Source organism: Nicotiana tomentosiformis, chromosome 1, assembly GCF_000390325.3.
Source record: "Nicotiana tomentosiformis chromosome 1, ASM39032v3, whole genome shotgun sequence".
Taxonomy (NCBI): domain Eukaryota; kingdom Viridiplantae; phylum Streptophyta; class Magnoliopsida; order Solanales; family Solanaceae; genus Nicotiana; species Nicotiana tomentosiformis.
The window spans coordinates 123,383,735-123,399,143 of NC_090812.1; the positions used below are offsets into that span (position 1 = coordinate 123,383,735).

The 15,409-nt window shown below is 43.8% G+C and overlaps 1 protein-coding gene across 1 annotated transcript; it reads left to right on the forward strand.

The window, feature by feature from the left end:
• The first annotated feature begins 8,210 nt into the window (after positions 1 to 8,210).
• On the forward strand, positions 8,211 to 15,175 carry LOC138909122 (uncharacterized). The gene is made up of 2 exons (XM_070200264.1): positions 8,211 to 8,468; positions 15,029 to 15,175. The coding sequence occupies exons 1-2, from the start codon at positions 8,211 to 8,213 to the stop codon at positions 15,173 to 15,175; spliced, it is 405 nt and encodes a 134-aa protein (XP_070056365.1).
• The last annotated feature ends 234 nt before the right edge of the window (positions 15,176 to 15,409 follow it).

A 15,409-nucleotide genomic window follows, 5' to 3' on the forward strand; every position in this document is an offset into this window, starting at 1 on the left:
AAACCAACCAACTAGAGAGCGACATCTCCTCCCATATAAGGCCTCGTAAGATGCCATCTGGATTCTCGACTGATAGCTGTTGTTGTAGGTGAACTCTACGAGTGGTAGAAATTGATCTCATAAACCGCCGAAATCAATAACACATGCATGTAGCATGTCCCCCAATATTTGAATAGTTTGTTCGGACTGTCCGTCCATCTTGGGATGAAATGTCGTACTCAGCTCGGCCCGTGTGCCCAAATCTCATTGCACGGATCTCCAAAAATGCGATGTGAACTGCATGCCTCGATCCAAGATAATAGACACTAGCACACCATAAAGGAGAATAATCTCATGAATGTAAATCCGAGTCAGCTACTCTGAAGAATAGGCAGTCATGACAGGAATGAAGAGTGCAGACTTGGTTAACCTGTCCACAATAACCCACACAGCGTTGAACCTTTTCAAGGTCCGTGGAAGTCCAACTACAAAATCCATGGTGATACGCTCCCACTTCTACTCCGGAATATCAAGCCTCTGAAGAAAATCACCTGGTCCCTGATGCTCATACTTCACCTGTTGATAGTTCAAACACCATGCAACATACCCAACAATATCTTACTTCATTATTCTCCACCAGTAGTGCTGCCTCAAATTATGGTGCATCTTCGCGATACCCGGATGAATGGAATACTGCAAACTATGGGCCTCCACGAGTATCAACTCACGTAATCCATCATTAATGGGCACACAAATCTGGCCCTGCATCCTTAACACCCCATCATCATCGTGTTGCACCGTGTCCTTAAGGATAAGCAAGTGAGGGTCATCATACTGGTGCACCTTGATACGCTCAAACAAAGAAGACCGTGAAATAATGCAAGTAAGAACCCGGCTAGGCTATGAAATATCTAATTTCACAAATCTATTGGCCAAATCCTGAACATCCAAAGCTAACGGCCTCTCCCCAACTGGAATAAAAGAGAGACTACCCATTCTCTCGTCCTTCATACTCAAAGCATCGGCCACCACATTGGCCTTCCCGGGATGATAAAGAATGGTGATATCATAGTTCTTTAGTAGCTCTAACCACCTTCGTTGCCTCAAGTTCAGATCTATTTTCTTAAACAAGTGTTTTAAACTCCTATGATATGTGAATACCTCACAATATACGCCGTAGAGATAGTGCCTCTAAATCTTCAGTGCGTGTACAATGGCTGCCAACTCTAAATCATGTACTGGGAAGTTCTTCTCATGGGGCTTCAACTGACGCGAATAATAAGCAATCACTCTACCCTTCTGCATCAATACATACCCAATACCAATCCACGAAGTATCACAATAAATGGTATAAGAACCCGATGCTGAAGGTAAAACCAGAACTAGAGTTGTAGTCAAGGAAGTCTTGAGCTTCTGAAAGCTCTCCTCACACTCATTAGACCCCCTGAATGGGGCACCCTTCTGAGACAATCTAGTCAAAGGAGCTGTGATGGATGATAACCCTCCACAAAATGGTGATAATACCCAGCCAAGCCTAGAAAACTTTGAATCTCGGTAGTAGAAGATGGTCTAGGCCAACTCTAAACTGCCTCCACCTTCTTCAGATCTACCTTAATCCCCTCACAAGACACCACATGGCCCAAAGATGCCATCGAATCAAGTCAAAACTTACACTTGGAAAATTTAGAATATAGTTTCTTCTCCTTAAAGTTTAGAGCACGATCCTCAAATGTTGCTCATGATCCTCCCGGCTGCGAGAATATATCAATATATCGTCAATGAACACGATGACGAATGAATCAAGATACGGCTATAATATACTGTTCATCAAGTGTATAAATGTTATTGGGGCATTGGTCAGCCCAAATAACATCACCAGAAACTCATAGAGACCATAGCGGGACCTGAAAGACGTTTTCAGAATATCTGAATCTCGGATCTTAAACTGATGGTACCCCAATCACAAATAAATCTTCGAGAATACTCGAGCACCCTAAAGCTGATCAAACAAATCATCAATACGCGGTAGTGGGTGCTTGTTCTTGACTGTAACTTTATTTAGCTGCCGGTAATTAATACACATCCTCAGAGAGCTATCTTTCTTCTTCACAAATAGAACTGGAGCACCCCGAGGTGAAACACTCGGCCTGATGAAACCCTTATCAAGCAATTCCTGAAGTTGTTCCTTTAATTCCTTCATCGCCACTGGTGCCATGCGATATGATGGATTAGAGATGGGCTGAGTTCCCGACACCAATTCAATACCAAAATCGATACCCCTATCGGGTGGAATGCCCAGTAGTTCTGCTGGAAACACATATGGGAAATCTATCACTACCGGAAGACTCAATGGTAGAAGTATCAGCATTGACATCCCTTACAAAGGCTAAATATGTCAAGCACCTTTTATCAACCATCCGATGTGCCTTCAGAAAGGACACCACCCTACTAGGAACATGATTCAAAGTACCTCTCCACTCCAATTACGGCAACCCTGGCATAGCTAATGTCACAGTCTTAGCGTAATAATCCAGAATAACATGATATGGCGATAACTAGTTCATACCCAAAATCATATCAAAGTCCATCATACTGAGTAGCAGAAGGTCACACCTAGTCTCAAAAACCTCCATAGTGATCAAACACGATCGATAAACATGGTCTACCATAGTAGAATCCCTAACAGGCGTAGACACATAAACAGGGGCACTCAAAGAATCACGAGATATATCCAAATTTGAAGCAAAGTAAGATGACACATACGAGTAAGTGGAACCCGGATCAAATAAAACTGATGCATCCCTATGATAGACTGAAAATATACCTTTGATGACAACATCTGATGCAACAACCTCAGTCTTACCCGGAAAAGCGTAACGATGGGCCTAGCCTCCCCTTTAGGATGACCTCTACCTACCTGACCTTCACCCCTAGCTGGTTGTGTCGATGGAGTAGAAACTGGAGCGTTAACCATAGCATGTGGATCCTGTTGAGGTGCACCCTTCCTAAGTCTGGGAGAGTCTCTCACCATACGCCTAGTATCACCACACTCAAAACAACCTCTCTACGGGTGTGGCCGCTAGAACTGAGTCTGACTTGGTCGTCTAGACTGACTGTTGTAGGCACCCCGTGCAGAAGGTACACTAGAAAGTGACTGTGCAAAATGGGCGCTCTGAGGCCTCTGAATAGCTGGAGCACTGCGAGTAGCCTGAAGCGCCGAATGAACTGATCAAATGATATAACCGCTGCCATGACAGCTGAAACTGCAGAGCGGGAACCACTAAATCCTCCAGAATCTCGAGGCCTCTCAGCCTCCCTATCCCTCCTCTCCTGGCCACACATACGCTCCCACCTCCGAGCAATCTCCACAACCTGCTGGAATGGATTATCAGCCTCCAACACCAGTGCCATACCGAATCTAATACCATAACTGAGCCCCTCTATAAATTTGAAGACTCGTTCTCTGACTGTAGTAACCAAAGCAAGTGTATGGCAGGATAAATCACTAAACCTCATGACATACTCTGATACCGTCATAGTCCCTTGACGTAACTGCTCGAAATCGGAGCGCCACGTATCCTTGAGAGTCTGTGAAACAAACTCCCTCAAAAATAGATCAGAAAACTGAGTCTAAGTAAGTGGCGCTACATCGACTGGCCTACCCCCCTCATAAGCCTGCCACCATCTATATGCCGACCCCGTAAGCTAAAAGGTAGTAAAGTCGACTCCGCTCACCTCCACAATGCCCATGGTACGGATAATACGATGGCACTGGTCTAGAAAACCCTGTGCAACCTCAGAAACTACACCACTGAAAGTAGGAGGATCATACTTCTTGAACCTCTCAAGACTCCTCTACTCCTCCTCTAATGCCACTGGCCTAACCTCAGGCTGAATCGGGATAACAGGTTGTACTGGCATAACACCCAGAACCTAATCAACATGGACCCGCTGCTCTGGAGTACTGGCGGCGAGAGTTTGAGCTCCTCCCCCGGCCTGAGAAGTATCTGGTGCAACTGGGATCAATCTCGCCTGAGCTAAAATATCGAACATGCTCATAAAATATGCCAAGGTCTCATGGGGTCCAGGGTAGAAACATGCGCCTTAGGTGTCTGCCCCCCAACCGGAGCTACTAGTGGCTCCTCAGTCACTGCTCTGGTAGGTGATCTAGCTGTGGCACGTGCCCCTCATTGGCCTCTACCTTGGCCCCGACCTCTCGTGGCTCTAGCAAGGGGCGCAGGTGTCTGCTCAGCTGATCCAGTAGTGCGTGTTCTGACCATCTGTGAGAGAATAGAAAGACAAAGGCTTAGATTCCGAAATAACTAAATCCACATGAAAAGGAATTAAAGAAGTGGAATTTCCTAATAGTTCTGTAGCCATTCGAAGATAATTACAGACCTCTTCGTACCGATCCGTAAGACTCTACTAAACTTGCTTATGACTCGTAGCACCTACGAACCTAGAGCTCTAATACCAACTTGTCACGACCCAAAAATCTCACCTTTAGGATCGTGATGGTACCTAGTCTCTAAGACTAGGTAAGCCTAATACATGATGAGAATTTAACATAAATAAACAACTTAGCTATTAACTTATACTGATAAATGACATACTAAAAACTGAAACTGATCAATAGTCATACATCCCCAAAACCGGTAGTACAGAGTTGTGGTAGAATTATATGATTGTTGTTTTGTTTTGGTTTTATTATGATATTTATCAATTTAATTTATTATCTTGTCAGTAATTCTGCTAAATTCTCAATGTGTGTTAGGCTTACCTAGTCTTAGAGACTAGGTGCCATCACGATTTCCTAAGGTGGGATTTTGGGGTCATGACAAGTTGGTATCAGAGCTCTAGGTTCATAAGTGCTACGAGCCATAAGCAAGTTTAGTAGAGTCTTGCGGATCGGTACAGAGAGGTCTTTACTTATCTTCGAGAGGCTACGAAACTATTAGGGAATTCCACTTCTTTGATTCCTTATTGTGCATATTTGTTGATTCGAAATCTAAGCCTTTGTCATTCTATTCTCTCACGGATGGTGATGACACGCACTGCTAGATCGAATGAGCAGACACCCATGCTCCCTGCTAGAGCCGCGAGAGGTCGGGGCCGAGGCCGAGCAGCTACTGAGGAGCCACCAGTAGCTCTAGTTAGGGGACAGGCACCCGAGGTGTTTGTTGCTACCCCTGGACTCCATAAGACCTTGACACATTTTCTGAGTATGTTCGACACTTTAGCTCATGTGGGATTAATCCCAATTGCACCAGCTACATCTCAGGTAGGGGAAGGAGCTAAGACTCTCGCGGCCTGTACTCCAGAGCAGCAGGTCTATGTTGATCAGGTTCCGGGAGTTATGCCAGCACTACCCGTTATTCCGGTTCAGCTTGAGGTCAGGCCAGAGGCATCTGAGGAGGAGTAGAGGAGACTTGAGAGGTTTAAGAAATGTGATCCTTAAACTTTAGTGGCATAGTCACTGAGAATACACAGGGTTTTCTACACAAGTGCCACCGTATTCTCCTCATCATGGGGATTGTGGAGGTGAACGGAGTTGCCTTTACTATATTTTAGCTGTCAAGGGCAGCATATAGGCAGTGGCAGGCTCATAAGAAGGGTAGGCCAGCTGATGATGCACCACTCACTTGGGCTCAGTTTTCAAATATGTTTTTAGGGAGTTTGTTTCCCAGACTCTTTGAGATGCGTGGCACACAGAGTTTGAGCAGCTGCATCAGGGAACTATGACAGTGTCGGAGTATGCCATCAGGTTTAGTGAGTTATCCCGTCATGCACCTGCTTTGGTTTCTACAGTCAGAGAGCGAGATTTATTGAGGGGCTTAGTTACGACCTTAGATTCAATATGGCTTGGGGGTTGGAGATGGATACTCTATTTCAGCAAGTTGTGGAGATCGCTCGAAGGATGGAGCGTATGCGTAGCTAGGAGAGGGAGGCTAAGAGGCCCTAAGATTTTAGAGGATTTTAGTGGTGCCTGCGCTGCAGTTTTAGCTCATCATGGTAGCGGCTATGTGAGTTGACCAGTTCATTCAGCACTTCCAACTATTCGCAATCCTCCAGCTATTCTGAGGTCTCAGGTTGTCTGTTGGGCACAACCACTTTCCAGTGCACCTCCTGCACGGGGTGCCTTCAACGGTCAATCTAGTCGACCGGGTCAGACTCAGTTTCAACATCCATGCCCACAAAGAGGTTGCTTCGAGTGTGGTGATAATAGGCATATGGTGAGGGACTCTCCCAAACTTAGGAGGGGTACACCTCCATAGATTACACAGGCTCTACGGATTCCATAAGGTCCACAGGCTATGGTTACTGCTCCAGTTGCCACTCCTCCTACACTACCATCTAGGGGTGGAGGGAGGCTAGGCCCATTGCTATACTTTTTCGGGTAGGCATAAGGTTGTTTCATCGGATGTTGTTATCACATGTATTATTTCGTTCTATCATAGGGATGCATCGGTTTTATTTGATCCGGGTTTCACTTATTCGTATGCGTCATCTCACTTTGCTCCATATTTGGATATATCTCGTGATTCTTTAAGTGTCCCTGTATATGTGTCTATGCCTGTGGGAGATTCTATTATTGTAAACCGTGTTTATCAGTCATGTTTGGTCACTATCGAGGGTTATGAGACCAGAGTTGACCTATTGCTACTTAGTATGGTAGACTTTGATGTGATATTGGGCAAGGATTGGTTGTCTCCCTATCACGCTATTTTAGAATATCATGCCAAGACCGTGATATTGGCTATGTTAGGGTTGCTGCGGTTGGAATGGAGAGGTACATTGGATTATATTCCTAGCATGGTGGTGTCCTTTCTAATGGCACATCGAATGATTGAGAAGGGGTGCGAGGAATATCTAGCCTTTTGAGGGATGTCAGTGCTGATACTCCTACCGTTGAGTTAGTTCCAGTAGTGAGAGATTTTCCAGATGCGTTTCTAGCAGACCTACCGGGCATGCCGCCCGATAGGGATATCAATTTTCGTATTGACCTAGTGCCATGCACTCTGCCTATTTCTACTCCACCATATCGTATGGCACCAGTGGAGTTGAAGGAATTAAAAGAACAACTTCAGGAGTTGCTTGATAAGGGGTTCGTCCGATCGAGTGTCTCGCCTTGGGGTGCTCCAATTTTATTTGTGAAGAAAAAGGATGGCTCTATGAGGATGTGTATTGATTACAGATAGTTGAACAAGGTTACAGTCAAGAATAATTACCCATTACCGCATATTGATGATATGTTCGACCAGCTTCATGGTGCTCTGGTATTTTTGAAGATTGATTTGAGATCGGGTTATCATTGGTTGAAGATTCGAGATTTAGATATTCCGAAGACTGCTTTTACGACTCATTATAGGTCACTATGAGTTTTTGGTGATGTCATTTGGGCTGACCAACGCCCCAGCAATATTTATGCACATGATGAACAATATATTCTAGCCATATCTTGATTTTTTTGTCATCGTGTTCATTGACGACATATTGATGTATTCTCACAATCGGAAGGATCATGAGCAGCACTTGAGGATCGTGCTCCAAACCTTGAAGGAGAAGAATCCATATGTTAAATTCTCCAAGTGTGAGTTTTGGCTTGATTCAGTGGTATTTTTGGGCCATGTGGTGTCTAGTGAAGGGATTAAGGTGGATCCAAAGAAGGTGGAGGCAGTTCAGAGTTAGCCCAAACCGTCTTCTACTACTGAGATCCGGAGTTTTCTATGCTTGGGTGGTATTATCACTGTTTTGTAGAGGGGGGTTCATCCATCGCAGCTCCTTTGACCATATTGACTCAGAAGGGTGCCCCATTCAGGTGGTCCGATAAGTGTGAGGAGAGATTTCAGAAGCTCAAGATTGCCTTGACCACAACTCCAGTTCTGGTTTTTCCTTCAGCATCGAGTTCATATACAATTTATTGTGATGCTTCATGGGTTGGCATTGGATGTGTATTGATGTAGGAGGGTAGAGTGCTTACTTATACTTCACGTCAGTTGAAGTACTATGAGAAGAACTACCTAGTACATGATTTAGAGTGGGCCTCCATTGTTCACGCATTGAAGAATTAGAGGCACTATCTCTACGGCGCATCTTGTGAGGTGTTCATAGATCATCGGAATCTACAACAATTGCTTAAGCAAAAGGATCTTAACTTGAGGCAACGAAGGTGGTTAGCACTATTAAAGGACTATGATATCACAATTTATTATCATCCTGGGAAGGCCAATATGGTGGTTGATGCCTTCAGTAGGAAGGCTGAGAGCATGGGGAATCTTTCTTATATTCCAGTTGGAGAGAGATCGTTAGCACTGGATGATCGGGCCTTAGCCAATCGGCTCGTGAGGTTGGATGTTTCAGAGCCTAGTTGGATTGTTGCTTATATGGTTTCCCAGTCTTCTTTATATGAGCGCATCAAGGCGCGTCAGTGTGATGATCCTCACTTGCTTGTCCTTAAGGATATGGTGCAACACGGTGATGCCAAGGAGGTTTCTATTGGAGATGATGGGGTGTTGCGGATGTAGGGCCAAATTTGTGTGCCCAATATGGATGGGTTGCGTGAGTTGATTCTTTAGGAGGCCCACACTTCGCGGTATTCCATTCATTCAGGTGCCACGAAGATGTACCAGGATTTGAGGCAGCATTACTGGTGGAGAATAATGAAGAAAGATATTGTGGAATATGTGGCTCGATGTTTGAATTGTCACTAGGTGAAGTACGAGCATTAGAGACAGGGCGGTTTGCTTCATAGACTTGATATTCTAGAGTGGAAGTGGGAGAGTATCACCATGAATTTTGTAGTTGGACTTCCATGGACCTTGAGGAAATTCGATGCAGTGTGGGTTATTGTGGATGGAATGACCAAGTATGCACACTTCATTCTGGTCGTGACTACCTACTCTTCTACACGCTCCATTCTGGTGGTGACTACCTGCTCTTCAGAGCAGCTAGCGCAGATTTATATTTGTGAGATTGTTCGTCTTCATGGTGTACTGGTGTCTATTATCTCTGATCGAGGCACACAGTTCACATCACATTTCTAGATAGTTGTGCAGCATGAGTTAGGCACATAAGTCGAGCTGAGCATGACATTTTATCCCCATACGGACATGCAGTCCGAGCACACCATTCAGATATTGGAAGACATGCTAAGTGCTAGTGTTATGGATTTTGGGGGTTCATGGGATCAGTTCCTAGCACTCGCAGAGTACACCTACAACAACAACTACCAATCGAGTATTTAGATGACTCCTTATGAGGTCTTATATGGGAGGCGGTGTCATTCTTTAGTAGGTTAGTTTGAGTGGGGCAGGCTATGTTGTTGGGTACTGATTTGGTTCGGAATGCCTTGGAGAAAGTCAAGTTGATTTAGGATCGACTTCGTACAACACAGTCCAGGCAGAAGAGTTATGCCGATCGGAGGGCTCGTGATGTAGCATGCATGGTGGGAGAGAGGGTTCTGCTCAGAGTTTCACCCATGAAGGGTGTGATGAGGATTGAGAAGAAGGGAAAATTGAGCCCTGGGTATATTGGTCCTTTTAAGATCCTTGAGAGAGTTGGTGAGATGGCCTATAGACTTGCATTTCCACCCAGCTTATCGGGAGTTCACCCGATGTTCCATGTTTCTATGCTCCGAAAGTATTATGGTGATCCGTCACATGTATTAGATTTCAGCTCAGTCCAATTTGATAAGAACTTTATTTATGTTGAGGAGCCGGTGGCCATTTTGGACAGGTAGGTCCGAAAGTTGAGGTCAAAGAACATTGCTTCAGTGAAGGTTCAATGGATGGGTCAACCGGTCGAGGAGGAAACCTGGGAGACCGAGCACGACATGTGGATTCGTTATCCTCACCTTTTTGGCAGTTCATGCATGTCTCTATGCATGTTCGAGGATGAACATTTATTTTAATAGGGGGAGAATGTAATGACCCGACCGGTCGTTTTATGTATGTGAACCTCGTTATTCCTTTTGAAGCTTCCTATATGTGTATTGTGGTTTTATGACTTGCGGGGATGGTTGGTTTCGTTTCGAGAAAGTTTTGGATGATTTGGTTCTTGGTTTAGAAGCTTAAGTTGGAAATGTTGACCTAGGTTTGACTTTTGTAAAAATGACCCCAGAACGGTATTTTGATGGCTCTGATAGGTTCGTTTCGTGATTTTGGACTTGGGCGTATGTCTGAAATTGAACTCGGAGGTCCCTAGGTTGATTTAACTTGTTTTGCCGAAAGTTGACAATTTGAAGGTTTAGAAATTTCTTAGGTTTGACCGTAGGTTGACTTCATGGTTATTGGGTTCGAATTTTGGTTTTAGGACTTGGAATAGGTCCGTTTTTCTATTTGTAACTTGTCTGCAAAATTTAGTGTCATTCCAAGTTGATTTGATAGGAATCAAATGTTTGGTTGTGATTCCAGAGATTCTTGAGTTTCTTTTGAATTTCATGCGTTTTGATGTCCGATTCGTGGTTCCAGATGTTATTTTGGTGTTTTGATCACGCGAGCGAATTGGTATGATATTTTTAGACTTACGTGAATGTTTGGTGTGGAGTCCCGAGGGCTCGGGTGAGTTTCGGACATGTTTCAGATTGGTTTGCACTCATTTTTAAGTTTCCGGTGTGTTGGTGCTCTAGTTATCGCAATTGCGAGCACCAGCATCGCAATTGCGAAGTGGACAGGAAGAGGTCAGGTATCGCAATTGCTATGCCTTACTCGCAATTGCAAAGAAAGGCTTGGGCTAGGTAAGGTCGCATTTGCGACCATTTGGTCGCAATTGCAAAAGGGACAAACTTCGCAAATGCGAAGTCAGTGTCGTATTTGCGACATTTCCTGGGTTATTAGGCTCCGTATTTGCGATTCATGTTCGCATTTGCGAGGGTTCGCAATTGTGAACCCAGGTTCACAACTGCGACTTCTGCACCTAAACAAAAGGGCTAGAAAAACGGGACTTAGTCTCATTTTCATATTTTGGAACCCTAGACTCGGTAAGAGGCGATTTTGAGGAGGGATTTTCATCTACAACTATTGGGTAAATGATTTTGATCAATTTTTGACTATATTACATGATTATTTATGAGATTTAACCTCTAATCCATGGAATTTAAAGAGAAATTTTGGAGAATTATGTCTATGTTTTGAAAAATAAAAATTTGATATTTGAGAATCGAATTGGACTCGGATTTGAAAATAAAATACATATATAGACTCGTGGGGTTATGCGTAGTCGAGATCTACCCTTAGACTCGGGTTTTGACCGGGCAAATCCGAGGTTGACTTTTAGAGAATTATGTAAAGACCTTAGCTTTATTAATCTAAATTGGTTTCTCTTGCATTGTTTGATGATATGAAGTCATTTTTGGTTAGATTTGAGCCGCACGGAGACAAAATTTATGGGAAAAGTCATTTTTGAGTGTTGATTTGGCCTAGTTGAGGTAAGTATCTTACCTAACTTTATGTGGAGAAATTACCCCTTAGGATTGGGTTTGATTATACTATTTGAATTATGTGGAAGACATGTACATGAGGTGACGAGTATGTACACGGAATTATATGTGAAAATTGACCGATTTAGACTCTTAGGTTACTTATAAGCATTTAATTGAAGTTGTTATTATTAGTTCTATCTTTCGTTGTCAAGTTTATTCTTACATGCTTTAATTGAAGTTGTTATTACATGTTCTTTTTTTCATTGTCGAGGTTACTCTTATATGCATTTATTAGTAGTTGTTATTACATGCTATCTTTTCCATTGTTGAGTTATCCTCATGCAGTTAGTCGTAATTGTTATTTCATGCTATCTCTTTTATTGTTGAGCTTATGTTATGCATTTGAATTTGAAGTTGTCATTTCATGAAAATGCCTTCATTGTTGAGTTTATTGAAGTTGTAGTTATTGAGATCTATTAATACATTTTGGGGTTGAAGTTATTGATTATTGGAATATCTTTCCTTGTTGAGTTATTTCCCGTTCATTTTGTTGTTGTTGAGATTCCTATACACATTGTCGTTGATTCGTGGGCTATGTGTGGTGGTGATATTGGTATTGTTGATTTTGACAATGTTGTGGCATATGGGCACGTATGGTGAGAGTTAATTATTGTATTGTGATAATTATGTGCATGTGCCGGTATAAGAGTGGTGTATTGATGAGCATGCGGTAAGATAAGGTGGTATTTATACGTGTGTTGCTAGTAAGGAAATTACTTGAATCCATGCAGTGAGATAAGGGGGATAAAGCGCGTGAAGCTATTTCAAAAAATATATTTTTAAAATAAATGTAAGGCTCACGCGATGATATAAGGAAGATTGTGACTTGTGAAGTGTGAATATGAGGAGTGGTACCTCGGTGTGATTCTCGTTATATATTTTATGTTGGAAAGGATTATTAATTTGAACGGTTATTTCTTGTTTCCTTACTGTTTACCCTCTAAAATGGATAACAATTAAATTTATATGTAGTTTTAAGGATATGCGGATTAATTCAATACAAATGATAAATGGCGTTAGATTAAACAGATAAAGGACGTAATAAATTGCCAAACCAATAAGGAGAGTGATCCCGGACTCAGTAACATCTTAACGAAGTGCCTAACTTCGATCCCGGGCTCACACTAATGAAGAACTGATGAACAAAAGTAAGAACTTTTAATAATAGAGAGAATAAGAGTATATTGCCTTGATATGCGTGTTACAATGTGTTTAATGAACAGTTAGTTTCCCCTTTATATAGTAGGGGAGTTTCACCCTAAGTACAATTCTAAAAAAGGATAAAAGTCTTTCTTTATGCTAATCACTGATTCACTACTGATACGGGCCGAGATTTACGTTGTGATATCCGGTTAGGCGCGGACATCACGGCCCATTGTTAGTCGTGTGCTGATACTTGGTAATGCTCTCCTAAGTCTCAATCCTTAAATCAGACCTCGAGGATATGGCCCCAATATCCCCGAGGGCAGGTGCTTGCCCGAGCCCTGATACGAGGGGTTCTTCATTCTGACTCCGATACATTACGGTCACCTTCCTGCTCCGCTTGGCTCAATGGGAAGTCGAGTCATGCAGCGGGCCCGGTTTACCCATATAGATAGTCCCCCTGTTTCTCAGAGAGTAGGCTAGTCGAAATAATAGGAAACGACAGATGACTCTGGTTACTTCCTTCGTAATTTACGACGGGGAACCAAAACATCCCATCAATTGTGTCGTTTTGACTTCGGGCACATGTCGCTCACCGACAAGTTGCCTATGAATTCCAAGTGTCAGTTGTTTCCCTATAAAAGCCTCATTCCATTGTCCTTTTTCTACTTTCCGATCAAACTGCTATCTTTAAGCCTTCCAACCATTACCAAAACCTTCTTCAAATCTTCATATCTTCATCCTTGTTCTTCAATCTCCATAGTAATCTCCAGATTTCTACCCAAAATTTCTTCAAATCTTTATACCCTCTTCTTCGTCTTCAAAACTCATTTTTCCAAAACTTCGTATTTATTTCTCAAATTTTAAAACTTTCTCCCAGAAGACAATGGAAAAAACATATAAAACCGCTCCTCAACAAGTTGCCTCTTCATCTTCTCAACCGGTCGCTGGTACTGAAGCAGCCGCCCCCGAGGTGGTGGCCTCGAAATGGCTTCCCTTGTTGTGGTTGCTAACGAACCGGCCCTCGATCCTCCTTTGTCGGTGTTTGTCCCTGGGGGTTGCTCAATTGAAAACGATTTCAAGGTCAAGAAGCCTTCACACAAACAGGACTGGGGCGAAGGAGACTCGAGATATATATGTTCTGTGACCATGGACGTTCTTCCCATAGTTTGTAAGGACTGCAATTGGAAAGTCAAGGACGTAGTAGTCCTCGGGCCCGTGGACGCCGTTACTACCCACGTGGAAGGGTACTTAAGTGTTTACACTTATCCCTTCACATTGGGCCTGGTTGACCCGATCGTCCTGGATCTTTGCAAGAGGTAAGAAGTGTGCCTCGGGCAAATCCATCCATCGTTGTTGAGGATCGTGACTCTCCTACGTTACTTCGTGAACAAGATCGAATCTTGTCGATTCACGATCGACCACCTGCTTCGATTATACAATCCCCAGATGTTTCGAGTGGGCTGATCAAGCTTACACACCGGGCCAGCAAGGCCCCCTTCTCCAGTATCGACAAAGACCAAGATCGGGGGTGGCAGGGATGCTTCGTCCGAGTGAAGACCGAGGATTTGATCCCCTCATAATACATGCCATTCCCTGAGAAATGGAATGCATCCCGTAAGTGCAACTCCTTATTTTAACATCAAAATTTCTTCTTTTTTATTTTGATCTTCTCATTCATGTTTGTGGTTGTGCAGCTGTTGCCCGAGTTCAAAATGCGGTCCCCCGGTTAAAGGGGTGGATCAAGGGCATCTGTACTCAGATGTCCTACTTCGAGCGCACATGGCACGGACTCTCAAAGGGCCTATGGGAAGCCCGTTCTCATGGTAAGGTCTCTTTTCGAATAGCCAACATTATGTCTCCACCTTATATTATACTAATCCCTCTTCTTTATCATTGCAGGCTTGCCTAAGACCACCGAACTTAGGCCTTCGGAAGGGGACGAATATGTGCCCTCGCCCGTTGATCCCTGTGTTGCTGCCACGGAGGGAAAAAAGAAAAGGAAAAGAAAACCCTCGAGCTCCCCGAGCTCTGAAGCGAAGAAACCAAAGAAACGGGTGCTCCGCAAGCCTAGGAGTGGCTCCAATTCCTGTGTGCCTGCCTCCAACTCCCTCCTCCATCTTAGGGATGAGTCGGAGATGAATATGTCTTCATAACTCATGGGACAACCTATCCTGTAGATTGGGATGCATCCGAGGGGGAGACTAGCGAGGTCGACCCCCCTCCAACTCAGAAAGCCAATGCGAATCCCCGGGATGAAACTTCCCAGGATGCTGGCTCACCACCAAAGGAAGTCCCTAGCATAATTGAGATCTTGGGGATGCCCTCCTACACCGAGTCTATGCTCGAGGAGGGCTAAGAGAGGAAGGAGAAATCTAACGAAGGGGCTCATAGCATGGACGATCCCCTTCATTCCTTTTTTGACAGCGTGGACTCATCCGTCTTGGAAGACCTTTTTGGGTTGGGCGACCTGGAAGTGCCGAGAAAAGATCTGTCTTCAGAAGTCAGCAGGCTAAACCCGAGCCCAAAGTTAATCAACCAATTCCCCGCCCTAAGTGCGGATCCCGGCTGTAAGAGGTCGATAATCATCACTGTCCCGGAGGATACCCGGGTTCTTTCTGCTCCCGTGTCCGATGCTTGGTGACTGAAGAAGACCAGATGAAAATGAATGAGGTGGACATGTTGTGCCTATTCAATGAGGCACAGCAGGAACTGAATCAGGTAAGGCATTATTACGCTCTTCCGAAATTTGACTTAGTTCTTGATATTTCTCATGTCTTATTTCTTTTACCCCTTTGCAGGCCTCGG